The sequence below is a fragment of the Pavona decussata genome, unplaced genomic scaffold (genome assembly GCF_977016875.1).
Source record: "Pavona decussata unplaced genomic scaffold, jaPavDecu1.1 SCAFFOLD_223, whole genome shotgun sequence".
Taxonomy (NCBI): Eukaryota; Metazoa; Cnidaria; class Anthozoa; order Scleractinia; family Agariciidae; genus Pavona; species Pavona decussata.
This window is the reverse complement of record NW_028145628.1, coordinates 1,002,096-1,027,874: the sequence shown is the minus strand read 5'-3', so window position 1 is coordinate 1,027,874 and position 25,779 is coordinate 1,002,096. Positions and strand designations below refer to the sequence as shown.

At 32.6% G+C, this 25,779-nt stretch overlaps 3 protein-coding genes and 1 pseudogene across 3 annotated transcripts in view; 1 reads left to right on the top strand and 3 right to left on the bottom strand.

The window, feature by feature from the left end:
• The window catches only part of LOC146459020 (uncharacterized), a 274,511-nt gene that overhangs the window by 42,335 nt on the left and 206,397 nt on the right, over positions 1 to 25,779 (top strand). The window lies entirely within an intron of this gene.
• LOC146459026 (uncharacterized) overlaps positions 1 to 25,779 on the bottom strand; it is a 202,537-nt gene that overhangs the window by 15,957 nt on the left and 160,801 nt on the right. The gene's annotated exons all lie outside the window — the stretch shown is intronic.
• LOC146459031 (uncharacterized) lies at positions 571 to 3,879 on the bottom strand. The gene is made up of 3 exons (XM_085089797.1): positions 3,002 to 3,879; positions 2,724 to 2,754; positions 571 to 1,708 (listed from the first exon to the last, which is right to left on the bottom strand). Exons 1-3 carry the CDS (start codon positions 3,293 to 3,295, stop codon positions 1,041 to 1,043), a joined length of 993 nt encoding a protein of 330 aa, XP_084945923.1. The 5' UTR covers positions 3,296 to 3,879; the 3' UTR covers positions 571 to 1,040.
• LOC146459030 (uncharacterized) overlaps positions 6,105 to 25,779 on the bottom strand; it is a 61,598-nt pseudogene continuing 41,923 nt past the window's right edge.

The following is a 25,779-nucleotide window of genomic DNA, read 5'->3' as shown; positions in this document are numbered from 1 at the left end:
AGCTCGGGACGGTCCCGAGAAATCGGGTTTCGTACGGCGGTGCCTCCTAAAACAAAGATATTTTTGCGGTAACTAAGCGGAAAATCAAGTCTTCACAAGAGTTATTGAAATCCGAAAAGAAAATAAGGGGAAGCCACGCATTTTTCTGAGATAATTAAGCTTCAATTTGGGACGAAATTCGAGTGGTAAAAACAATATCGCGCCCCTTCGTAAAATATTATTTTTAACACGAGAAAATAAACTTCATATCTTCAAGCCACCGTGTAATTTTCTTTTTATTATATAGACAAATCTATCGTTCGCCATTTTTCATTGACCGTGAAAAAGCGGAAAATGACGCCATCAATATCCTCACTAGAGAGAATATGGAAAATACGCCACTTGGGTCCCGGATGTAGTTTCGTATGAATTTTACGAGTGGTGTATTTCCACTAAAACACTCGTGTCTATATACTAATTTGTAATACGTTACTTTCTTCACTTAACAATGGAACAGTGTTTTTTGTTCTACAACTTTCGATTCGTTATGTTGTTCTAAACGTCTGGCCAAAATATCATACTGGGATGTCAATGCATATTTTTCTATCGATGAAAATTATACATTACCAACCAGAAGTTAGATGTAAAATCTTAAATTGAATGTAAAAGCGCAATAGTTACAAATAACAACTTCCAATAAGAAAGGCAGTACTAAAAGTCCACGCCTATTTTTATAAATTACAGAATACATGTTTGTAAGTTTCAGAACCTTAATTAAAATACAGTACATGGTCTTACAGCAAAAACAAAAATATGTACAATGGCAGACACCTTCAAATGAAAAAGCTTTCCGACTATTATTATCGACAGAAGTTACTCCAAGTAAAAATATCAGCTGATATTTTTTCGGTGAGAAACACTGCGAAATTTCATTTTAAATTCTTTTAAATTTCTTTTTTAACAAGTCCTTGAACAAGTCAACATTTCAACTCAACACGCTTTTAATGCAGTTATACGAAGATTTTGATGGATATCAATTTCGGTAACTATTTTGAAGCCGTCTAACGAATGTAAATATTGCCATGCGGATCAGCAACATTTTTCAAGTGGTTTGGCTGTCCCATTCCACAAGGATCATGGGTAGGCCAGTCCTCTCCGGTGTAGCCATCGAAATAGTAGTAAGAGCTATTCAAAATTGCTGTGCCTTTAAACATCGGTCCATAGCCACGAACTCGAACAACTTTTGAAGGCGCCGGCTTCTCTTTACAGGTGGCGGTCACGCGTTTGATGATCCGACAGCTTACACTTCCAGGCTGCCATTCAACCAAACTTCCATCTTCCGGATGACAAATCAACCAATTGTTGATATTGCTCTTGATCAGGACTTGTCTTCCAAGTTGTTTCCATAGCGAGACGTTTATGGCGTTGTAGTCTGTTTCGTTCAGTGGTGGAGTTGTTGAGACAGGGACATCCACTCGCCGGCTTTTTGCTTGCCAATTTGGTCTTGGAATGATTGCATTTGATGCATGACTGAAATTTTGGTAATTAGTGAAAGTATAACTCCATACTAGAGTCCAGCCTCCACCATCGGTTTCCATGTCACAGTAAGCCTTGAACGCATTGTCCTGGGAACCATCGTCAAGATCAATCCAATAGACACCCGAGAGAGTAGAAGGAGATTGGCTGAGTAGGAACTGGCACGAGGCAACCGCGGATGGTTGAGTGGTTCCTACACAAAGAATGTTATAATAAAACGCTATAAAAGGCGCAAATGAAAAAATTCAGATGACAATGAGCTGTTTAAACAGTTAGAAAAATATTGTCGGGCGGACGTAGTCGCACTGTTTGTTAACTTTTGGTCAAAGCTACAGGATGAAAATTATTTCAAGTATCAGGCAGTCGAGTTTGTTTTGACATTTCTTCACGATTTTAAAATTCCGTCTGGCTCTTTTCTATGGTATTCTCTTGGGTGATTGCCAGTTGCTTTCCCCCAATATGCCATTTTGTTATATCTGTATGGAAAAACCGGTTGTTCGCCATGGAAAGCCAAAGCACTTGAATGTTTGGGCAATAAGCCGCACATGTTATCAAGATGCATTTTATACGTGTATCCTACTGTAATGAATCACTGATATAGTACAGTCACTGTCATATTCCAAAACTTCCGATGTAAGCGACAGAAGAAGGGATTTAGTATAGGAGGATCGCATGTGATATCATGGCGGCCATTTTGGTGGATAGGAATTATAAATTTTTTCTCCTCTGGAAGTTAACTCCATTTTTATGCAAACAACGTGAGCAAATTTTTTTTGTTTTGTCCACCGACATGGCTGCAATGCAATCCACCTATTCCCCATTTTTTTGTTTTCAGTTACAGAACTCTTGTTTCAATTAAAGCTATTTTGAATGTGATCTAAAACAGTAAAAATTTGATCTTATAAAAACTTTTTGAAAACCAAATTTTCGGCAACCTTCCGTTGCCTTCGTCAGAGTTTGAAACATTTTTCCATAATTTACTGTACTTAATATTTGCGCCTGTCCCCAGGGATGCTGCCATAGGTAAATAAACCTGTGGGAAATGTATAAGAACCGTAAGTTACAGAAGGTCGCCCAAAATTTAGTTTTAAATAAGTTCAAATTTTTACCGTTTTAAACCGGCAGATTCAAATTAGCTTTAATTGAAACACTTTCAACACTAATCGCCCAAATAACATCTACAGAACTCTAACGATATGTTAACTTACCCAGTAAAGAGGAAGGTCTTGTTGAAATGATCTGTTGAGGGAAATAAAATTCCTTTGAAAACCAAAAACGTTTAAGCTCTCTTAAATAATATAGAAGTGGACGTTGTCTTTCCCAAAGTTTTATCATGGCCTATTGATTAGTCTCCTAAAAAAAATTCAAAATAAAAAATAATATATCAATTTACAAGATCCTGCCTTAATAATAAGAGCAATTTGCAAATACTATAAAGTTTTTGGTAACTTTTTCTCTGGATAACTCGTTAGTTTAAAACGTTTACCTTTTCTATATAAAAACATCCTTCTTGTGGAAGTAACATGTCGATGTTCCGTGCTTTTGTTTCTTTGTAAGACAAACAAGCTTGGCTATCTGTCATGAAATTTGCGCTTTTACAAGTTTCTTGCCTCGCACACATAAGAGAACAGGACAGCAAAGATGCAGCTTTTCCGCTCCAAATGGCATCTTCATCCGAACGAAACGTGTTTTCCTCGATTTTAAAGTAAACTCCATCTTGATCTGCTTCACTGAGTGTTGCTATAGCAAGGATTATGATAACAGCTCTGCTAGGAGACATCTCGGGAAATGGAAATTGCAGACTGTTGGAATAAAACAACGCGGGCAAATGTATAATATGCAGTTATCGTGTAAATTGAAAGGTGGAAACGATCTTCAAATTAATAGCGATCAGAATCAATAGCTTTAAGTTGAAGGAAAGTATTACTTTGGTTTCTTGTGTTGTTTGTCCAGTCTACGTTCGTACAATCCTGAGTTTGTATTCATAGCTGAGGACCGACCAATTTTGATGAAATATAGCCGCATTTACTAACCTTGGCAGTTCCTTCCTGTTTTCTGTTTTAATATTAATAACTTGTAGCTTTTGCCACATGTCAGTATATTTGCAATCTTTACATTTACAGTTGAGAAACCAATTTTGAATTTGGCTGCGAATCAATATTAATAATTACTTTCAAGAGCCGGCACTCGGCTTTGGAAAGTATAATATGTGCCATTTTTTAATTTACAGTCTTGGTGTACGTCTTGCCAAAGGCTGGTGTTTTTTAATTAATTAATAAAATAATTAATCAATTTATTCATTTCTTCAGGTATATGACATTTCATTACGTAATGTTTAAAACACGAGCAGCAGTGTTTTATCGAGATTTAAAACCACCAGGCGCAGCCAAGTGGTTTTTTGACCCGATGAAACACGTGCTGCGAGTTATTTGAACGGCTTCTAAACATTCCTGGAAAAGCGTGTGTCAAGAGAGTTCATGATAATGATGCTTTTGTGGACGTTGGAAATTTAATTGCATACGAGAAACATTAAATAAATTTAACACCACATACTAATAAGGAGGAGGTTTTATCGGGCTTTTCAAACCACTGCACGTGATGTTTTATCGACCATTTGATAGGTCGATGGGCTTATGAATTATTAATGAGATTTTGAAAACACACACTTGGTTAAATGTCGATTTCACAAAGATCAGCAAAAGAGAACTACGCTATATTGAGACGCACATACTAAATCACAGAAATAGATAAACTAATAAAGACAACGAGGCGCAAAGCAAGAAAAATAACACCAACGACAACAAAAGGTAAAGATTAGCTTATAGCTGCTCTCCCAAGTTAACAAGTTATTACTTTGTTTGCTTATTCAGAGCCAAGAAAAAAAGGCTTACTATAACCCTGAGTCATTATCCGAATACGGCCTAAAATGGCAAATAAATGATCGTATCAATTCCTAATTTATAAGACTCGTATCGCATCATAAAATATTATATCATATCTATAGGACAAAAATGAAAATTAAAGTTTCCATGTTCCTTAAATTGAACCTGATGAAAACGTGAAAATAATTATTTACGTCATTTTTCCGTGTTGCGAGCACGTACAAATCTAATTAATTCATCTGACAGTCATGTTTCCTGAACGGAAACGTTGCATCATATCTCGCATTAGACTTCCGTTGCTGTTACGTCAACTTTGCAATTGTGTCAACGGTGTTTTCCTACTTTGCATCCTTTTGGGGATAAATGACGGTATTACAGTTTAAATCGAGTTCAAGGAATTATGAGCCCTGTGCAATTCGTAATTTATCGTATCGTATCAAATCATATATCTACAGGACAAAAACGAAAATTCAAGTTTCGACGTGGAAAATGCTCGTTTTCGTCGCCTTTCCGTGTTGAGAGCACGTAGAAATTTAATTCACCTGGTAGACTTAAATGTCCGGCCGTCTCCTCTCCCTAACCCATAGGAAGTTGATTACTTCAATAAATTTTTCTTTCTGGAAAAGCTTTTTGACGTTTATTCTGTCTTTGTTTGTACTTCGTAGCTGTGTTAGGAACAGGAAGCGCTGTTGTGTAATTATAAACATTGACTAATTTGTATAAGCGGGCTAACAACTGAAATATTTGCGCCTCAAAAGCGGCTGTCAAATTTCACACTTCCTGATAAATTTAACCTATCCTTGCGGTTTCCCGCTGTTTCCGGGGTGGAAAATTCTTCAGTCATCGTTGCAAGTTCTCCCTTCTCCCGCCCCCGCCCCAATCCTCTCACTCGCCGCTCGCGCTATCCTCCCGCGTCTGACCTGAAGAGAGCTTGCTCGCAGGCTAGCAGAGCGGCGAAAATGACCGGCGAAGCTGCAAGAAGAATGTGGATGAGGGAGGAAAAAAACGGGGGGGAGGAGGGAGTGAGGGTGGGGGTAACCAGTATCATTTACATAACTTGGCTTGGGATATGAACACGGGATGTTTCTAAAACAAATGACAGCGAGTATATAAAGAAGCTACGACGGCAATGGCAATAGCCTGGGAGCAAGCCCTCTAATTGGTCAGCACCGAGAGGATACAGCAAGAGCCGAGAGCGAAGCGAGCCCATTTAAGACTTAAACTCGATTTAGTATCAGTGGCTTTACCAAAAATGTGAACAAATACAATATGCTTATGGCCTCTCGTTCTCTACTACAAATTCATCCATGAGGTGGCTCACAGAAGCTTTTGTTTCTTTTTCTACCTGCATTTTTCCTCTCTTTTTTTGTGTATTTACGTTAGGCCAAATGCTCCATTAACAGTCATTCGTTCATTGGGCCGCCATCTTGGATTCAGATTTTCTACTCTCCCCAGTCTTCTCTCGTCATAATCCAGGATGGCGACTAGGCATTCCACAAAGAAACTACTGAGCACTCGCTCGCCCCAAAAATACCCCTGCACTGCAGGCTAGCTGTATTAAACTGTACATCTAAGTCATTTATATTTTTATGCACTGTGTCGCCCAACAGTTTTGTGAACTGCCTTCCCTACAAGCTACAATATAATTCTTATTTTTAGTTAACATGTTAGTTCCAGTTGTCTGGTCTTTACCGCTGTAAAAACATTGCTTTGGGATTCTTTTTGCAGCTGGCTAACGAATGTAAATATTGCCGTGTGGATTGGCCACATTTGTTAACTGGTTTGCCTTGTTCGATCCACAAGGATCATGGGTAGGCCAATTGTTTCTGGTGTAGCCATCAAAATAGTAGTACAAACTGGAGCCTCTACTGTATAACATCGGTGCATGGCCCCGACTGCCTGTAAATTGGGAAGGCGCTGGTGTCCCAGTACACATGGCAGTCACGCGTTTAACTATCTGGCAGCTGACGCTTCCATCCTGCCAATCAACAAAACTTCCAGTTCTCGGATGACAAAAAGCAACCAATTGTTGATGTTGCTTTTGATCAGTACCTGCCTTCCAAGTTGTTTCCACAGCGAGAAGTTTATGGCATTGTAGTCTGTTTCATTCAGTGGTGGAGTTGTTGAGACAGGGACATCCACTTGCTTTTTAACTGACCAATTTGGTCTTGGGATGATTGCATTTGAACTTTGTTTGAAATTCTTGTAATTAGTGAATGTATAGCTCAATACCGGGGTCCAGCCACCGCCATCAGTTTCCATGTCACAGTAAGCCCTGAACGCGTTGTCCCTGGATCCACCGTCAGGCTCAACCCAATAAACACCCGTGTGAAACAGAGGAGATTGCTTGAGGAGGGACTGGCACGAAGGGACTGCGGACGATTGGGTGGAACCTAAACAAACAATGTTGTTGGTCGCAATAGTATTACGATTTTAAATATAGTAGCTTACGAATTTCGTCATATAAATAAAGGGCTAAAAGTAAACAACGTTTCGACCGCTCGGCAGTATACAATTGTGAGCGGGTAACGGAGTTTTTACATAGAAACAATAACAAATATGAAATAAATGTGATGGAATATTTCAACCCTGCTGAATAAATGAGAACGATGTATTATTCAGTAAGTCAAACAGGCATACTCAGGGAAAAAATCCGAGTTCTCCTATCAGGAGTCGAACCTACGACCTTCCGATTACTAGTTCGGATGCTCTACCACTGCGCTACAGGAGACTCGTGGGAGCTATCCTGTATGCTGCTAGCAAGGATGGGAATGTCATGTGTGGCATATTAGCAATAGAATATATGTGATGCACGGGTCTCCTGTAGCTCAGTGGTAGAGCATCCGAACTAGAAATCGGAAGGTCTTAGCTATAGGTTCGACTCCTGATAGGAGCACTCGGATTTTTTATTCCGAGTATGCCTGTGTCACTTACTGAATAATACATCATTCTCAATAACAAATATATACATATTTAATAGCTTGGCAAAATATATTAGTTTGTGTAGACGACATGCTATGTAATTTAAATGACTAATTTTAAGATAATAAAACGCCATAAAAGGTGCAAATTAGAACGATAAGAATAAACTGTTTAAACAGTTGGACAAATAACTTCTGGCGGATGATGTTGGACTGTTAACTTTTCGTTTAAGCTCTCGAATGAACAATTTTTCAGGTATTATTCAGTTCTGTCACCTTTCATGCGCATCGACGCATGCAGTCGAGTTTGCTTTGACATTTCTTCAAAATTTTAAATAACATCTGGCTCCTTTCCATGTTGTTCTTTAAGTGATTGCCAGCAGCCGATCCTTCGCGTTTCCCAATATGCCAATTCATTTCAGATGCATGGGAGAAGCGGTTGTTCCAGTTAGAAAACACTGGAAAGTTTCGGAAATAAACCGCATACTTTATGAATACGTATTTTCCTAGTGAAATGAATCAAGTAGTACAATGATATTCCAAAAATTTCGGTATAAACAAGAAAGGAGCAATAACTCTGAAGATATCTTTTTTTTTGTTAGTTATAGACCTCTTGTTAACAAATATCGGTATGGATATTTTAACTTACCCAGTAAAATGGTGGGTCTTCTTAAAATGATCTGAATATCAAACTTTAGCTTAAATTATATACTGAAGTAAACAGATTCTAGGTTTCGTCTCTACCATGTCGCTGACGTGTTAAGTTTTCTACGCAGTCCGATCAGCCTTGCAGAAATTTGAGTCATTTATGTTTTTGGCTAATTAAATCTTTTATAGATCCTGCGTATACCTGCAGCATTTTCGTTGTGCGGTTACTTGCGTATTTTTTCGGTGGTTAAAATAAAACAGTTTTAGGTGGTTACTTCTTCGGTGGTTAACATAAAAAAAGTTTTTGGTGGTTATTTTTCCAGTGGTTAAAATAAAACAGTTTTTGCTGGTTATTTTTCCCGTGGTAAAAATAAAATAGTTTTAGGTGGTTATATCTTCCGTGGTTAAAATAAAACAGTTTTTGGTGGTTATTTTTCCAGTGGTTAAAATAAAAAAGTTTTTCGCGGTTATTTTTCCAGAGGTTAAAATAAAAAAGTTTTTGGTGGTTATTTTTTCGGTTGTTAAAATAAAAGAGATTTCGGTGGTTATTTCTTCGGTGGTTAAAATAAAACAGCTTTTGCTGGTTATTTTTCCAGTAATTAAGATAAAACAATTTTTAGTGGTTATTTCTTTGGTGGTTAACATCAAAAAGGTTTTTAGTGGTTATTTTTCCAGTGGTTAAAATAAAACAGTTTTTGGTGGTTATTAGGTCGGTGGTTGAAATAAAACAGTTTTAGGTGGTTATTTCTTCCGTGGTTATAATAAAACAGTTTTCGGTGGTTAAGACAAAACAGTTTTAGGTGGTTATTTCTTCGGTGGTTAAAATAAAAACAGTTTTTGGTGGTTATTTTCCGGTGGTTAAAATAAAACAGTTTTTGGTGGTTATTTTTCCGGTGGTTAAAATAAAATAGATTTAGGTTGTTATTTCTTCGGTTGTTAAAATAAAACAGTTTTTGGTGGTTATTTTTCCAGTGGTTAAAATAAAACAGTTTTGGGTGGTTATTTTTCCGGTGGTTAAAAAAAAAATAGTTTTAGCTGGTTATTTCTTCGCTGGTTAAAATAAAACAGTTTTTGCTGGTTATTTTTCCAAAAATTAAAATAAAACAATTTTTAGTGGTTATTTCTTCGGTAGTTAACATAAAACAGTTTTTGGTGGTTATTTGTTCGGTGGTTAAAATAAAACAGTTTTTAGTGGTTATTTTTGCGGTGCTCAAAATAAAACAGTTTTTGGTAGCTATTCTTTTCAGTGGTTAAAATAAAACAGTTTTTGCTGGTTATTTTTCCAGTGGTTAAAATAAAACAGTTTTGGGTGGTTATTTTTCCGGTGGTTAAAAAAAAAAAATAGTTTTAGGTGGTTATTTCTTCGCTGGTTAAAATAAAACAGTTTTTGCTGGTTATTTTTCCAAAAATTAAAATAAAACAATTTTTAATGGTTATTACTTGGGTAGTTAACATAAAACAGTTTTAGGTGGTTATTTTTTTGGTGGTTAAAATAAAAAAATTTTTGGTGGTTATTTTTCCAGTAATAAAGATAAAACAATTTTTAATGGTTATTTCTTCGGTGGTTAACATAAAACATTTTTTGGTGGTCATTTCTTCGGTGGATAAAATAAAACAGGTTTTGGTTCTTATTTCTTCCGTGGTTACAATAAAACAGTTTACGGTGGTTAAAATCAAACAGTTTTAGGTGGTTATTTCGTCGGTGGTTAAAATAAAAACAGTTTTTGGTGGTTATTTTTCCAATGGTTAAAATAAATTAGTTTTAGGTGGTTATTTCTTCCGTGGTTAAAATAAAACAGTTTTTGGTGGTAATTCTTTCGGTTGTTAAAATAAAAGAGTTTTCGGTGGTTATTTCTTCGGTGGTTAAAATAAAACAGTTTTTGCTTGTTATTTTTCCAGTAATTAAGATAAAAAAATTTTTAGTGGTTATTTCTTTGGTGGTTAACATAAAATAGTTTTTGGTCGTTATTAGTTCGGTGATTAAAATAAAACAGTTTTTAGTGGTTATTTCTTCCGTGGTTATAAAAAAACAGTTTTCGGTGGCGAAAAGAACACAGTTTTAGGTGGTTATTTCTTCGGTGGTTAAAATAAAACAGTTTTTGGTGGTTATTTTTCCAGTGGTTAAAAAAAAAACAGTTTTGGGTGGTTATTTTTCCGGCGGTTTAAAAAAAAAGTTTTAGGTGGTTATTTCTTCGGTGGTTAAAATAAAACAGTTTTTGCTGGTTATTTTTCCAGTAATTAAAATAAAACAATTTTTAGCTGATATTTCTTCGGTAGTTAAAATAAAGCAGTTTTTGGTGGTTATTTGTTCGGTGGCTAAAATAAAACAGTTTCTGGTGGTTATTTTTTCGGTGGTTAAAATAAAACAGTTTTTGGTGGTTATTTTTCCAATGGTTAAAATAAAATAGTTTTAGGTGGTTATTTCTTCCGTGGTTAAAAAAAAACAGTTTTTGGTGGTTATTTCTTCAGTGGTTATAATAAAACAGTTTTTGGTGGTTATTTTTTCGGTTGTTAAAATAAAAGAGTTTTCGGTGGTTATTTCTTCGGTTGTTAAAATAAAACAGTTTTTGCTGGTTATTTTTCCAGTGGTTAAAATAAAACAGTTTTTGGGGGTTATTTTTCCAGTAATTAAGGTAAAACAATTTTTAGTGGTTATTTCTTTGGTGGTTAACATAAAATAGTTTTTGGTGGTTATTAGTTCGGTGGTTAAAATAAAACAGTTTTTAGTTGTTATTTCTTCCGTGGTTATAATAAAACAGTTTTCGGTGGCTAAAACAAAACAGTTTTAGGTGGTTATTTCTTTGGTGGTTAAAATAAAACAGTTTTTGATGGTTATTTTTCCAGTGGTTAAAATAAAACAGTTTTGGGTGGTTATTTTTCCGCTGGTAAAAAAAAAAATAGTTTTAGGTGGTTATTTCTTCGGTGGTTAAAATAAAACAGTTTTTGCTGGTTATTTTTCCAAAAATTAAAATAAAACAATTTTTAGTGGTTATTTCTTCGGTAGTTAACATAAAACAGTTTTTGGTGGTTATTTGTTCGGTGGTTAAAATAAAACAGTTTTTAGTGGTTATTTTTGCGGTGCTCAAAATAAAACAGTTTTTGGTAGCTATTCTTTTCGGTGGTTAAAATAAAACAGTTTTTGCTGGTTATTTTTCCAGTGGTTAAAATAAAACAGTTTTGGGTGGTTATTTTTCCGGTGGTTAAAAAAAAAAAAATAGTTTTAGGTGGTTATTTCTTCGCTGGTTAAAATAAAACAGTTTTTGCTGGTTATTTTTCCAAAAATTAAAATAAAACAATTTTTAATGGTTATTACTTGGGTAGTTAACATAAAACAGTTTTAGGTGGTTATTTTTTTGGTGGTTAAAATAAAAAAATTTTTGGAGGTTATTTTTCCAGTAATAAAGATAAAACAATTTTTAATGGTTATTTCTTCGGTGGTTAACATAAAACATTTTTTGGTGGTCATTTCTTCGGTGGATAAAATAAAACAGGTTTTGGTTCTTATTTCTTCCGTGGTTACAATAAAACAGTTTACGGTGGTTAAAATCAAACAGTTTTAGGTGGTTATTTCGTCGGTGGTTAAAATAAAAACAGTTTTTGGTGGTTATTTTTCCAATGGTTAAAATAAATTAGTTTTAGGTGGTTATTTCTTCCGTGGTTAAAATAAAACAGTTTTTGGTGGTAATTCTTTCGGTTGTTAAAATAAAAGAGTTTTCGGTGGTTATTTCTTCGGTGGTTAAAATAAAACAGTTTTTGCTTGTTATTTTTCCAGTAATTAAGATAAAAAAATTTTTAGTGGTTATTTCTTTGGTGGTTAACATAAAATAGTTTTTGGTGGTTATTAGTTCGGTGATTAAAATAAAACAGTTTTTAGTGGTTATTTCTTCCGTGGTTATAAAAAAACAGTTTTCGGTGGCGAAAAGAACACAGTTTTTGGTGGTTATTTCTTCGATGGTTAATATAAAACAGTTTTTGGTGGTTATTTCTTCGGTGGTTAAAATAAAACAGTTTTTGGTGGTTATTTCTTCGGTGGTTAATATAAAACAGTTTTTGGTGGTTATTTCTTCGGTTGTTAAAACCAAACAGTTTTTGGTGGTTATTTCTTCGGTTTTTAAAATAAAACAGTTTTTGGTGGTTATTTCTTCGGTGGTTAATATAAAACAGTTTTTGGTGGTTACTTCTTCAGTGGTTAAAATACAACAGTTTTTTGTGGTTATTTCTTCGGCGGTTAAAATAAAACAGTTTTTGGTTGTTATTTCTTCGATGGTTAATATAAAACAGTTTTTGGTGGTTATTTCCTCGGTGGTTAAAATAAAACTGTTTTTGGTGGTTTTATCTTCTGTGGTTAAAATAAAACAGTTTTTAATGGTTATTTCTTCGGTGGTTAAAATAAAACTGTTTTTGGTTGTTTTTTCTTCGGTGGTTAAAATAAAACTGTTTTTGGTGGTTTTTTCTTCGGTGGTTAAAATAAAACAGTTTTTGGTGGTTTTTTCTTCGGTGGTTAAAATAAAACAGTTTTTGGTGGTTATTTCTGCGGTGGTTAAAATAAAACTGTTTTTGGTTGTTTTTTCTTCGGTGGTTAAAATAAAACTGTTTTTGGTTGTTTTTTCTTCGGTGGTTAAAATAAAACAGTTTTTGGTGGTTTTTTCTTCGGTGGTTAAAATAAAACAGTTTTTGGTGGTTATTTCTGCGGTGGTTAAGATAAAACAGGTTTTGGTGGTTATTTCTTCGGTGGTTAATATAAAACAGTTTTTGGTGGTTATTTCTTCGGTTATTAAAATCAAACAGTTTTTGGTGGTTATTTCTTCGGTGGTTAAAATAAAACAGTTTTTGGTGGTTATTTCTTCGGTGGTTAATATAAAACAGTTTTTGGTTGTTATTTCTACGGTGGTGAAGATAAAACTGTGTTTGGTGGTTTTATCTTCGGTGGTTAAAATAAAACAGTTTTTAATGGTTATTTCTTCGGTGGTTAAAATAAAACTGTTTTTGGTGGTTTTTTCTTCGGTGGTTAAAATAAAACTGTTTTTGGACGTTTTTTCTTCGGTGGTTAAAATAAAACTGTTTTTGGTGGTTTTTTCTTCGGTGGTTAAAATAAAACTGTTTTTGGTGGTTTTTTCTTCGGTGGTTAAAATAAAACAGTTTTTGGTGGTTTTTTCTTCGGTGGTTAAAATAAAATTGTTTTTGGTGGTTTTTTATTCGGTGGTTAAAAAAAAAAGTTTTTAATGGTTATTTCTTCTGTGGTTAAAATAAAACAGTTTTTTCTGATGATTTCTTCGGTGGTTAAAATAAAACAGTTTGTGGTGGTTATTTCTTCCGTGGTTAAAATAAAACAGTTTTTGGTGGTTATTTCTTCGGTGGTTAAAATAAAACAGTTTTTGATGGTTATTTCTTCGGTGGTTAATATAAAACAGTTTTTGGTGGTTATTTCTTCGATGGTTAATATAAAACAGTTTTTGGTGGTTATTTCTTCGGTGGTTAAAATAAAACAGTTTTTGGTGGTTACTTCTTCAGTGGTTAAAATAGAACAGTTTTTTGTGGTTATTTCTTCGGTGGTTAAAATAAAACAGTTTTTGGTGGTTATTTCTTCGATGGTTAATATAAAACAGTTTTTGGTGGTTATTTCTTCGGTGGTTAAAATAAAACAGTTTTTGGTGGTTATTTCTTCGGTGGTTAATATAAAACAGTTTTTGGTGGTTATTTCTTCGGTTGTTAAAACCAAACAGTTTTTGGTGGTTATTTCTTCGGTGGTTAAAATAAAACAGTTTTTGGTGGTTATTTCTTCGGTGGTTAATATAAAACAGCTTTTGGTGTTTATTTCTTCAATGGTTAAAATAAAACAGTTTTTGGTGGTTATTTCTTCGGTGGTTAATATAAAACAGTTTTTGGTTGTTATTTCTTCGGTTTTTAAAATAAAACAGTTTTTGGTGGTTATTTCTTCGGTGGTTAAAATAAAACAGTTTTTGGTGGTTACTTCTTCAGTGGTTAAAATACAACAGTTTTTTGTGGTTATTTCTTCGGTTGTTAAAATAAAACAGTTTTTGGTGGTTATTTCTTCTTTGGTTAGAGTAAAACCGTTTTTGGTGGTTATATCTTCCGTGGTTAACATAAAACAGTTTTTTGTGGTGAAATCTTCGGTGGTTAAAATAAAACAGTTTTTGGTGGTTATTTCTTCGGTGGTTAAAATAAAACTGTTTTTGGTGGTTATTTCTTCGGTGGTTAAAAGAAAACTGTTTTTGGTGGTTGTTTCTTCGGTGGTTAAAATAAAACAGTTTTTGGTGGTTATTTCTTTGGTTGTTAAAATAAAACAGTTTTTGGTGGTTATTTCTTCGGTGGTTAAAATAAAACAGTTTTTGGTAGTTATTTCTTCGGTGGTTGAAATAAAACAATTTTTGGTGGTTATTTCTTCGGTGGTTAAAATAAAACAGTTTTTGGTGATTATTTCTTCGGTGGTTAAAATAAAACAGTATTTGCTGGTGAATTCTTCAGGGGTTCAACTAAAACAGTTTTTGGTGGTTATTTCTTCCATGGTTAAAATAAAACAGTTTTTGGTGGTTATTTCTTCAGTACTTAAAATGAAACAGTTTTTGGTGGTTATTTCTTCGGTGGTTAAAATAAAACTGTGTTTGGTGGTTATTTCTTGGGTGCTTAAAATAAAACAGTTTTTGGTGCTTAGTTCTTCGGTGGTTAAAGTAAAAAAGTTTTTGGTGATTATTTCATCGGTGGTTAACATACAACAGTTTTTGTGGTGAAATCTTCGTTAGTTAAAAAAAAACAGTTTTTGGTGGTTATTTCTGTGGTGGTTAAAATAAAACAGTTTTTGGTGGTTTTTTCGTCGGTTGTTAAAATAAAAAAGGTTTATGGCGGTTATTTCTTCGGTGGTTAAAAAAAAAATTAGTTTTTTGTGGTTATTTCTTCGGTGGTTAAAATAAAAGTGTTTTTTGTGGTTATTTCTTCTTTGGTTAGAGTAAAACCGTTTTTGGTGGTTATTTCTTCCGTGGTTAACATAAAACATTTTTTTGTGGTGAAATCTTCTGTGGTTAAAATAAAACAGTTTTTGGTGGTTATTTCTTCGGTGGTTAAAATAAAACTGTTTTTGGTGGTTATTTCTTCGGTGGTTAAAAGAAAACTGTTTTTGGTGGTTGTTTCTTCGGTGGTTAAAATAAAACAGTTTTTGGTGGTTATTTCTTTGGTTGTTAAAATAAAACAGTTTTTGGTGGTTATTTCTTCGGTGGTTAAAATAAAACAGTTTTTGGTGGTTACTTCTTCGGTGGTTAAAATAAAACAGTTTTTGGTGGTTATTTCTTCGGTGGTTGAAATAAAACAATTTTTGGTGGTTATTTCTTCGGTGGTTAAAATAAAACAGTTTTTGGTGGTTATTTCTTCGGTGGTGAAGATAAAACTGTGTTTGGTGGTTTTATCTTCGGTGGTTAAAATAAAACAGTTTTTAATGGTTATTTCTTCGGTGGTTAAAATAAAACTGTTTTTGGTGGTTTTTTCTTCGGTGGTTAAAATAAAACTGTTTTTGGTGGTTTTTTCTTCGGTGGTTAAAATAAAACTGTTTTTGGTGGTTTTTTCTTCAGTGGTTAAAATAAAACTGTTTTTGGTGGTTTTTTCTTCGGTGGTTAAAATAAAACAGTTTTTGGTGGTTTTTTCTTCGGTGGTTAAAATAAAATTGTTTTTGGTGGTTTTTTATTCGGTGGTTAAAATAAAACAGGTTTTGGTGGTTATTTCTTCGGTGGTTAATATAAAACAGTTTTTGGTGGTTATTTCTTCGGTTATTAAAATCAAACAGTTTTTGGTGGTTATTTCTTCGGTGGTTAAAATAAAACAGTTTTTGGTGGTTATTTCTTCGGTGGTTAATATAAAACAGTTTTTGGTGGTTATTTCTTCGGTGGTGAAGATAAAAATGTGTTTGGTGGTTTTATCTTCGGTGGTTAAAATAAAACAGTTTTTAATGGTTATTTCTTCGGTGGTTAAAATAAAACTGTTTTTGGTGGTTTTTTCTTCGGTGGTTAGAATAAAGCTGTTTTTGGTGGTTTTTTCTTCGGTGGTTAAAATAAAACAGTTTTTGGTGGTTATTTCTTCGATGGTTAAAATAAAACTGTTTTTGGTGGTTTTTTCTTCGGTGGTTAAAAAAAAAAGTTTTTAATGGTTATTTCTTCTGTGGTTAAAATAAAACAGTTTTTTCTGATGATTTCTTCGGTGGTTAAAATAAAACAGTTTGTGGTGGTTATTTCTGAGGTGGTTAAAATAAAACAGTTTTTGGTGGTTATTTCTTCGGTGGTTAAAATAAAACAGTTTTTGATGGTTATTTCTTCGGTGGTTAATATAAAACAGTTTTTGGTGGTTATTTCTTCGATAGTTAATATAAAACAGTTTTTGGTGGTTATTTCTTCGGTTGTTAAAACCAAACAGTTTTTGGTGGTTATTTCTTCGGTGGTTAAAATAAAACAGTTTTTGGTGGTTATTTCTTCGGTGGTTAATATAAAACAGTTTTTGGTGGTTATTTCTTCAATGGTTAAAATAAAACAGTTTTTGGTGGTTATTTCTTCGGTTTTTAAAATAAAACAGTTTTTGGTGGTTATTTCTTCGGTGGTTAAAATAAAACAGTTTTTGGTGGTTACTTCTTCAGTGGTTAAAATACAACAGTTTTTTGTGGTTATTTCTTCGGTGGTTAAAATAAAACAGTTTTTGGTTGTTATTTCTTCGATGGTTAATATAAAACAGTTTTTGGTGGTTATTTCTTCGGTGGTTAAAATAAAACAGTTTTTGGTGGTTAATATAAAACAGTTTTTGGTGGTTATTACTTCGGTTTTTAAAATAAAACAGTTTTTTGTGGTTATTTCTTCGGTGGTTAAAATAAAACTGTTTTTGGTGGTTTTATCTTCTGTGGTTAAAATAAAACAGTTTTTAATGGTTATTTCTTCGGTGGTTAAAATAAAACTGTTTTTGGTTGTTTTTTCTTCGGTGGTTAAAATAAAACTGTTTTTGGTGGTTTTTTCTTCGGTGGTTAAAATAAAACAGTTTTTGGTGGTTTTTTCTTCGGTGGTTAAAATAAAACTGTTTTTGGTGGTTTTTTCTTCGGTGGTTAAAATAAAACAGTTTTTGGTGGTTATTTCTGCGGTGGTTAAAATAAAACAGGTTTTGGTGGTTATTTCTTCGGTGGTTAATATAAAACAGTTTTTGGTGGTTATTTTTTCGGTTATTAAAATCAAACAGTTTTTGGTGGTTATTTCTTCGGTGGTTAAAATAAAACAGTTTTTGGTGGTTATTTCTTCGGTGGTTAATATAAAACAGTTTTTGGTTGTTATTTCTACGGTGGTGAAGATAAAACTGTGTTTGGTGGTTTTATCTTCGGTGGTTAAAATACAACAGTTTTTAATGGTTATTTCTTCGGTGGTTAAAATAAAACTGTTTTTGGTGGTTTTTTCTTCGGTGGTTAAAATAAAACTGTTTTTGGTGGTTTTTTCTTCGGTGGTTAAAATAAAACTGTTTTTGGTGGTTTTTTCTTCGGTGGTTAAAATAAAACTGTATTTGGTGGTTTTTTCTTCGGTGGTTAAAATAAAACAGTTTTTGGTGGTTTTTTCTTCGGTGGTTAAAATAAAATTGTTTTTGGTGGTTTTTTATTCGGTGGTTAAAATAAAACAGTTTTTGGTGGTTATTTCTGCGGTGGTTAAAATAAAACAGGTTTTGGTGGTTATTTCTTCGGTGGTTAATATAAAACAGTTTTTGGTGGTTATTTCTTCGGTTATTAAAATCAAACAGTTTTTGGTGGTTATTTCTTCGGTGGTTAAAATAAAACAGTTTTTGGTGGTTATTTCTTCGGTGGTTAATATAACACAGTTTTTGGTGGTTATTTCTTCGGTGGTGAAGATAAAAATGTGTTTGGTGGTTTTATCTTCGGTGGTTAAAATAAAACAGTTTTTAATGGTTATTTCTTCGGTGGTTAAAATAAAACTGTTTTTGGTGGTTTTTTCTTCGGTGGTTAAAATAAAGCTGTTTTTGGTGGTTTTTTCTTCGGTGGTTAAAAGAAAACAGTTTTGGGTGATTATTTCTTCGGTGGTTAAAGTAAAAAAGTTTTTGGTGATTATTTCATCGGTGGTTAACATACAACAGTTTTTGTGGCGAAATCTTCGTTAGTTAAAAAAAACAGTTTTTGGTGGTTATTTCTGTGGTGGTTAAAATAAAACAGTTTTTGGTGGTTTTTTCGTCGGTTGTTAAAATAAAAAAGGTTTATGGCGGTTATTTCTTCGGTGGTTAAAAAAAAAATTAGTTTTTTGTGGTGTTTTCTTCGGTGGTTAAAACAAAAGTGTTTTTTGTGGTTATTTCTTCTTTGGTTAGAGTAAAACCGTTTTTGGTGGTTATTTCTTCCGTGGTTAACATAAAACATTTTTTTGTGGTGAAATCTTCTGTGGTTAAAATAAAACAGTTTTTGGTGGTTATTTCTTCGGTGGTTAAAATAAAACTGTTTTTGGTGGTTATTTCTTCGGTGGTTAAAAGAAAACTGTTTTTGGTGGTTGTTTCTTCGGTGGTTAAAATAAAACAGTTTTTGGTGGTTATTTCTTCGGTTGTTAAAATAAAACAGTTTTTGGTGGTTATTTCTTCGGTGGTTAAAATAAAACAGTTTTTGGTTGTTATTTCTTCGATGGTTAATATAAAACAGTTTTTGGTGGTTATTTCCTCGGTGGTTAAAATAAAACTGTTTTTGGTGGTTTTATCTTCTGTGGTTAAAATAAAACAGTTTTTAATGGTTATTTCTTCGGTGGTTAAAATAAAACTGTTTTTGGTTGTTTTTTCTTCGGTGGTTAAAATAAAACTGTTTTTGGTGGTTTTTTCTTCGGTGGTTAAAATAAAACAGTTTTTGGTGGTTTTTTCTTCGGTGGTTAAAATAAAACTGTTTTTGGTGGTTTTTTCTTCGGTGGTTAAAATAAAACAGTTTTTGGTGGTTATTTCTGCGGTGGTTAAAATAAAACAGGTTTTGGTGGTTATTTCTTCGGTGGTTAATATAAAACAGTTTTTGGTGGTTATTTTTTCGGTTATTAAAATCAAACAGTTTTTGGTGGTTATTTCTTCGGTGGTTAAAATAAAACAGTTTTTGGTGGTTATTTCTTCGGTGGTTAATATAAAACAGTTTTTGGTTGTTATTTCTACGGTGGTGAAGATAAAACTGTGTTTGGTGGTTTTATCTTCGGTGGTTAAAATAAAACAGTTTTTAATGGTTATTTCTTCGGTGGTTAAAATAAAACTGTTTTTGGTGGTTTTTTCTTCGGTGGTTAAAATAAAACTGTTTTTGGTGGTTTTTTCTTCGGTGGTTAAAATAAAACTGTTTTTGGAGGTTTTTTCTTCGGTGGTTAAAATAAAACTGTTTTTGGTGGTTTTTTCTTCGGTGGTTAAAATAAAACTGTTTTTGGTGGTTTTTTCTTCGGTGGTTAAAATAAAACAGTTTTTGGTGGTTTTTTCTTCGGTGGTTAAAATAAAATTGTTTTTGGTGGTTTTTTATTCGGTGGTTAAAATAAAACAGTTTTTGGTGGTTATTTCTGCGGTGGTTAAAATAAAACAGGTTTTGGTGGTTATTTCTTCGGTGGTTAATATAAAACAGTTTTTGGTGGTTATTTCTTCGGTTATTAAAATCAAACAGTTTTTGGTGGTTATTTCTTCGGTGGTTAAAATAAAACAGTTTTTGGTGGTTATTTCTTCGGTGGTTAATATAAAACAGTTTTTGGTGGTTATTTCTTCGGTGGTGAAGATAAAAATGTGTTTGGTGGTTTTATCTTCGGTGGTTAAAATAAAACAGTTTTTAATGGTTATTTCTTCGGTGGTTAAAATAAAACAGTTTTTGGTGGTTATTTCTTCGGTGGTTAAAATAAAACTGTTTTTGGTGGTTATTTCTTCGGTGGTTAAAAGAAAACTGTTTTTGGTGGTTGTTTCTTCGGTGGTTAAAATAAAACAGTTTTTGGTGGTTATTTCTTCGGTTGTTAAAATAAAACAGTTTTTGGTGGTTATTTCTTCGGTGGTTAAAATAAAACAGTTTTTGGTTGTTATTTCTTCGATGGTTAATATAAAACAGTTTTTGGTGGTTATTTCCTCGGTGGTTAAAATAAAACTGTTTTTGGTGGTTTTATCTTCTGTGGTTAAAATAAAACAGTTTTTAATGGTTATTTCTTCGGTGGTTAAAATAAAACTGTTTTTGGTTGTTTTTTCTTCGGTGGGTAAAATAAAACTGTTTTTGGTGGTTTTTTCTTCGGTGGTTAAAATAAAACTGTTTTTGGTGGTTTTTTCTTCGGTGGTTAAAATAAAACGGTTTTTGGTGGTTTTTTCTTCGGTGGTTAAAATAAAATTGTTTTTGGTGGTTTTTTATTCGGTGGTTAAAATAAAACAGTTTTTGGTGGTTATTTCTGCGGTGGTTAAAATAAAACAGGTTTTGGTGGTTATTTCTTCGGTGGTTAATATAAAACAGTTTTTGGTGGTTATTTCTTCGGTTATTAAAATCAAACAGTTTTTGGTGGTTATTTCTTCGGTGGTTAAAATAAAACAGTTTTTGGTGGTTATTTCTTCGGTGGTTAATATAAAACAGTTTTTGGTGGTTATTTCTTCGGTGGTGCAGATAAAAATGTGTTTGGTGGTTTTATCTTCGGTGGTTAAAATAAAACAGTTTTTAATGGTTATTTCTTCGGTGGTTAAAATAAAACAGTTTTTGGTGGTTATTTCTTCGGTGGTTAAAATAAAACTGTTTTTGGTGGTTATTTCTTCGGTGGTTAAAAGAAAACTGTTTTTGGTGGTTGTTTCTTCGGTGGTTAAAATAAAACAGTTTTTGGTGGTTATTTCTTCGGTTGTTAAAATAAACAGTTTTTGGTGGTTATTTCTTCGGTGGTTAAAATAAAACAGTTTTTGGTTGTTATTTCTTCGATGGTTAATATAAAACAGTTTTTGGTGGTTATTTCCTCGGTGGTTAAAATAAAACTATTTTTGGTGGTTTTATCTTCTGTGGTTAAAATAAAACAGTTTTTAATGGTTATTTCTTCGGTGGTTAAAATAAAACTGTTTTTGGTTGTTTTTTCTTCGGTGGTTAAAATAAAACTGTTTTTGGTGGTTTTTTCTTCGGTGGTTAAAATAAAACAGTTTTTGGTGGTTTTTTCTTCGGTGGTTAAAATAAAACAGTTTTTGGTGGTTATTTCTGCGGTGGTTAAAATAAAACTGTTTTTGGTTGTTTTTTCTTCGGTGGTTAAAATAAAACTGTTTTTGGTGGTTTTTTCTTCGGTGGTTAAAATAAAACAGTTTTTGGTGGTTTTTTCTTCGGTGGTTAAAATAAAACTGTTTTTGGTGGTTTTTTCTTCGGTGGTTAAAATAAAACAGTTTTTGGTGGTTATTTCTGCGGTGGTTAAAATAAAACAGGTTTTGGTGGTTATTTCTTCGGTGGTTAATATAAAACAGTTTTTGGTGGTTATTTCTTCGGTTATTAAAATCAAACAGTTTTTGGTGGTTATTGCTTCGGTGGTTAAAATAAAACAGTTTTTGGTGGTTTTTTCTTCGGTGGTTAAAATAAAATTGTTTTTGGTGGTTTTTTATTCGGTGGTTAAAATAAAACAGTTTTTGGTGGTTATTTCTGCGGTGGTTAAAATAAAACAGGTTTTGGTGGTTATTTCTTCGGTGGTTAATATAAAACAGTTTTTGGTGGTTATTTCTTCGGTTATTAAAATCAAACAGTTTTTGGTGGTTATTTCTTCGGTGGTTAAAATAAAACAGTTTTTGGTGGTTATTTCTTCGGTGGTTAATATAAAACAGTTTTTGGTGGTTATTTCTTCGGTGGTGAAGATAAAAATGTGTTTGGTGGTTTTATCTTCGGTGGTTAAAATAAAACAGTTTTTAATGGTTATTTCTTCGGTGGTTAAAATAAAACTGTTTTTGGTGGTTTTTTCTTCGGTGGTTAAAATAAAGCTGTTTTTGGTGGTTTTTTCTTCGGTGGTTAAAATAAAACAGTTTTTGGTGGTTATTTCTTCGGTGGTTAAAATAAAACTGTTTTTGGTGGTTTTTTCTTCGGTGGTTAAAAAAAAAAGTTTTTAATGGTTATTTCTTCTGTGGTTAAAATAAAACAGTTTTTTCTGATGATTTCTTCGGTGGTTAAAATAAAACAGTTTGTGGTGGTTATTTCTGAGGTGGTTAAAATAAAACAGTTTTTGGTGGTTATTTCTTCGGTGGTTAAAATAAAACAGTTTTTGATGGTTATTTCTTCGGTGGTTAATATAAAACAGTTTTTGGTGGTTATTTCTTCGATGGTTAATATAAAACAGTTTTTGGTGGTTATTTCTTCGGTGGTTAAAATAAAACAGTTTTTGGTGGTTACTTCTTCAGTGGTTAAAATAGAACAGTTTTTTGTGGTTATTTCTTCGGTGGTTAAAATAAAACAGTTTTTGGTGGTTATTTCTTCGATGGTTAATATAAAACAGTTTTTGGTGGTTATTTCTTCGGTGGTTAAAATAAAACAGTTTTTGGTGGTTATTTCTTCGGTGGTTAATATAAAACAGTTTTTGGTGGTTATTTCTTCGGTTGTTAAAACCAAACAGTTTTTGGTGGTTATTTCTTCGGTGGTTAAAATAAAACAGTTTTTGGTGGTTATTTCTTCGGTGGTTAATATAAAACAGCTTTTGGTGTTTATTTCTTTAATGGTTAAAATAAAACAGTTTTTGGTGGTTATTTCTTCGGTGGTTAATATAAAACAGTTTTTGGTTGTTATTTCTTCGGTTTTTAAAATAAAACAGTTTTTGGTGGTTATTTCTTCGGTGGTTAAAATAAAACAGTTTTTGGTGGTTACTTCTTCAATGGTTAAAATACAACAGTTTTTTGTGGTTATTTCTTCGGTTGTTAAAATAAAACAGTTTTTGGTGGTTATTTCTTCTTTGGTTAGAGTAAAACCGTTTTTGGTGGTTATTTCTTCCGTGGTTAACATAAAACAGTTTTTTGTGGTGAAATCTTCGGTGGTTAAAATAAAACAGTTTTTGGTGGTTATTTCTTCGGTGGTTAAAATAAAACTGTTTTTGGTGGTTATTTCTTCGGTGGTTAAAAGAAAACTGTTTTTGGTGGTTGTTTCTTCGGTGGTTAAAATAAAACAGTTTTTGGTGGTTATTTCTTTGGTTGTTAAAATAAAACAGTTTTTGGTGGTTATTTCTTCGGTGGTTGAAATAAAACAATTTTTGGTGGTTATTTCTTCGGTGGTTAAAATAAAACAGTTTTTGGTGATTATTTCTTCGGTGGTTAAAATAAAACAGTATTTGCTGGTGAATTCTTCAGGGGTTCAACTAAAACAGTTTTTGGTGGTTATTTCTTCCATGGTTAAAATAAAACAGTTTTTGGTGGTTATTTCTTTAGTAGTTAAAATGAAACAGTTTTTGGTGGTTATTTCTTCGGTGGTTAAAATAAAAGAGTGTTTGGTGGTTATTTCTTGGGTGGTTAAAATAAAACAATTTTTGGTGCTTAGTTCTTCGGTGGTTAAAGTAAAAAAGTTTTTGGTGATTATTTCATCGGTGGTTAACATACAACAGTTTTTGTGGTGAAATCTTCGTTAGTTAAAAAAAAACAGTTTTTGGTGGTTTTATCTTCTGTGGTTAAAATAAAACAGTTTTTAATGGTTATTTCTTCGGTGGTTAAAATAAAACTGTTTTTGGTTGTTTTTTCTTCGGTGGTTAAAATAAAACTGTTTTTGGTGGTTTTTTCTTCGGTGGTTAAAATAAAACAGTTTTTGGTGGTTTTTTCTTCGGTGGTTAAAATAAAACAGTTTTTGGTGGTTATTTCTGCGGTGGTTAAAATAAAACTGTTTTTGGTTGTTTTTTCTTCGGTGGTTAAAATAAAACTGTTTTTGGTGGTTTTTTCTTCGGTGGTTAAAATAAAACAGTTTTTGGTGGTTTTTTCTTCGGTGGTTAAAATAAAACTGTTTTTGGTGGTTTTTTCTTCGGTGGTTAAAATAAAACAGTTTTTGGTGGTTATTTCTGCGGTGGTTAAAATAAAACAGGTTTTGGTGGTTATTTCTTCGGTGGTTAATATAAAACAGTTTTTGGTGGTTATTTTTTCGGTTATTAAAATCAAACAGTTTTTGGTGGTTATTTCTTCGGGGGTTAAAATAAAACAGTTTTTGGTGGTTATTTCTTCGGTGGTTAATATAAAACAGTTTTTGGTTGTTATTTCTACGGTGGTGAAGATAAAACTGTGTTTGGTGGTTTTATCTTCGGTGGTTAAAATAAAACAGTTTTTAATGGTTATTTCTTCGGTGGTTAAAATAAAACTGTTTTTGGTGGTTTTTTCTTCGGTGGTTAAAATAAAACTGTTTTTGGAGGTTTTTTCTTCGGTGGTTAAAATAAAACTGTTTTTGGTGGTTTTTTCTTCGGTGGTTAAAATAAAACTGTTTTTGGTGGTTTTTTCTTCGGTGGTTAAAATAAAACTGTTTTTGGAGGTTTTTTCTTCGGTGGTTAAAATAAAACTGTTTTTGGTGGTTTTTTCTTCGGTGGTTAAAATAAAACTGTTTTTGGTGGTTTTTTCTTCGTTGGTTAAAATAAAACAGTTTTTGGTGGTTTTTTCTTCGGTGGTTAAAATAAAATTGTTTTTGGTGGTTTTTTATTCGGTGGTTAAAATAAAACAGTTTTTGGTGGTTATTTCTGCGGTGGTTAAAATAAAACAGGTTTTGGTGGTTATTTCTTCGGTGGTTAATATAAAACAGTTTTTGGTGGTTATTTCTTCGGTTATTAAAATCAAACAGTTTTTGGTGGTTATTTCTTCGGTGGTTAAAATAAAACAGTTTTTGGTGGCTATTTCTTCGGTGGTTAATATAAAACAGTTTTTGGTGGTTATTTCCTCGGTGGTGAAGATAAAAATGTGTTTGGTGGTTTTATCTTCGGTGGTTAAAATAAAACAGTTTTTAATGGTTATTTCTTCGGTGGTTAAAATAAAACAGTTTTTGGTGGTTATTTCTTCGGTGGTTAATATAAAACTGTTTTTGGTGGTTATTTCTTCGGTGGTTAAAAGAAAACTGTTTTTGGTGGTTGTTTCTTCGGTGGTTAAAATAAAACAGTTTTTGGTGGTTATTTCTTCGGTTGTTAAAATAAAACAGTTTTTGGTGGTTATTTCTTCGGTGGTTAAAATAAAACAGTTTTTGGTTGTTATTTCTTCGATGGTTAATATAAAACAGTTTTTGGTGGTTATTTCCTCGGTGGTTAAAATAAAACTGTTTTTGGTGGTTTTATCTTCTGTGGTTAAAATAAAACAGTTTTTAATGGTTATTTCTTCGGTGGTTAAAATAAAACTGTTTTTGGTGGTTTTTTCTTCGGTGGTTAAAATAAAACAGTTTTTGGTGGTTTTTTCTTCGGTGGTTAAAATAAAACAGTTTTTGGTGGTTATTTCTTCGGTGGTTAAAATAAAACAGTTTTTGGTGGTTTTTTCTTCGGTGGTTAAAATAAAACAGTTTTTGGTGGTTATTTCTTCGGTGGTTAAAATAAAACAGTTTTTGGTGGTTTTTTCTTCGGTGGTTAAAATAAAACAGTTTTTAATGGTTATTTCTTCGGTGGTTAAAATAAAACTGTTTTTGGTGGTTTTTTCTTCGGTGGTTAAAATAAAACTGTTTTTGGTTGTTTTTTCTTCGGTGGTTAAAATAAAACTGTTTTTGGTGGTTTTTTCTTCGGTGGTTAAAATAAAACAGTTTTTGGTGGTTTTTTCTTCGGTGGTTAAAATAAAACAGTTTATGGTGGTTATTTCTGCGGTGGTTAAAATAAAACTGTTTTTGGTTGTTTTTTCTTCGGTGGTTAAAATAAAACTGTTTTTGGTGGTTTTTT

Excerpts from the sequence above, each read along its gene's own strand:
- LOC146459031 (XM_085089797.1), bottom strand. The coding sequence starts at position 3,295 with ATGTCTCCTAGCAGAGCTGTTATCATAATCCTTGCTATAGCAACACTC. Across the intron at positions 2,755-3,001 it reads GATGTTTTTATATAGAAAAG|ATCATTTCAACAAGACCTTC; the intron begins GTAAACGTTTTA and ends TTCCCTCAACAG. Across the intron at positions 1,709-2,723 it reads AAGACCTTCCTCTTTACTGG|GAACCACTCAACCATCCGCG; the intron begins GTAAGTTAACAT and ends TTCTTTGTGTAG.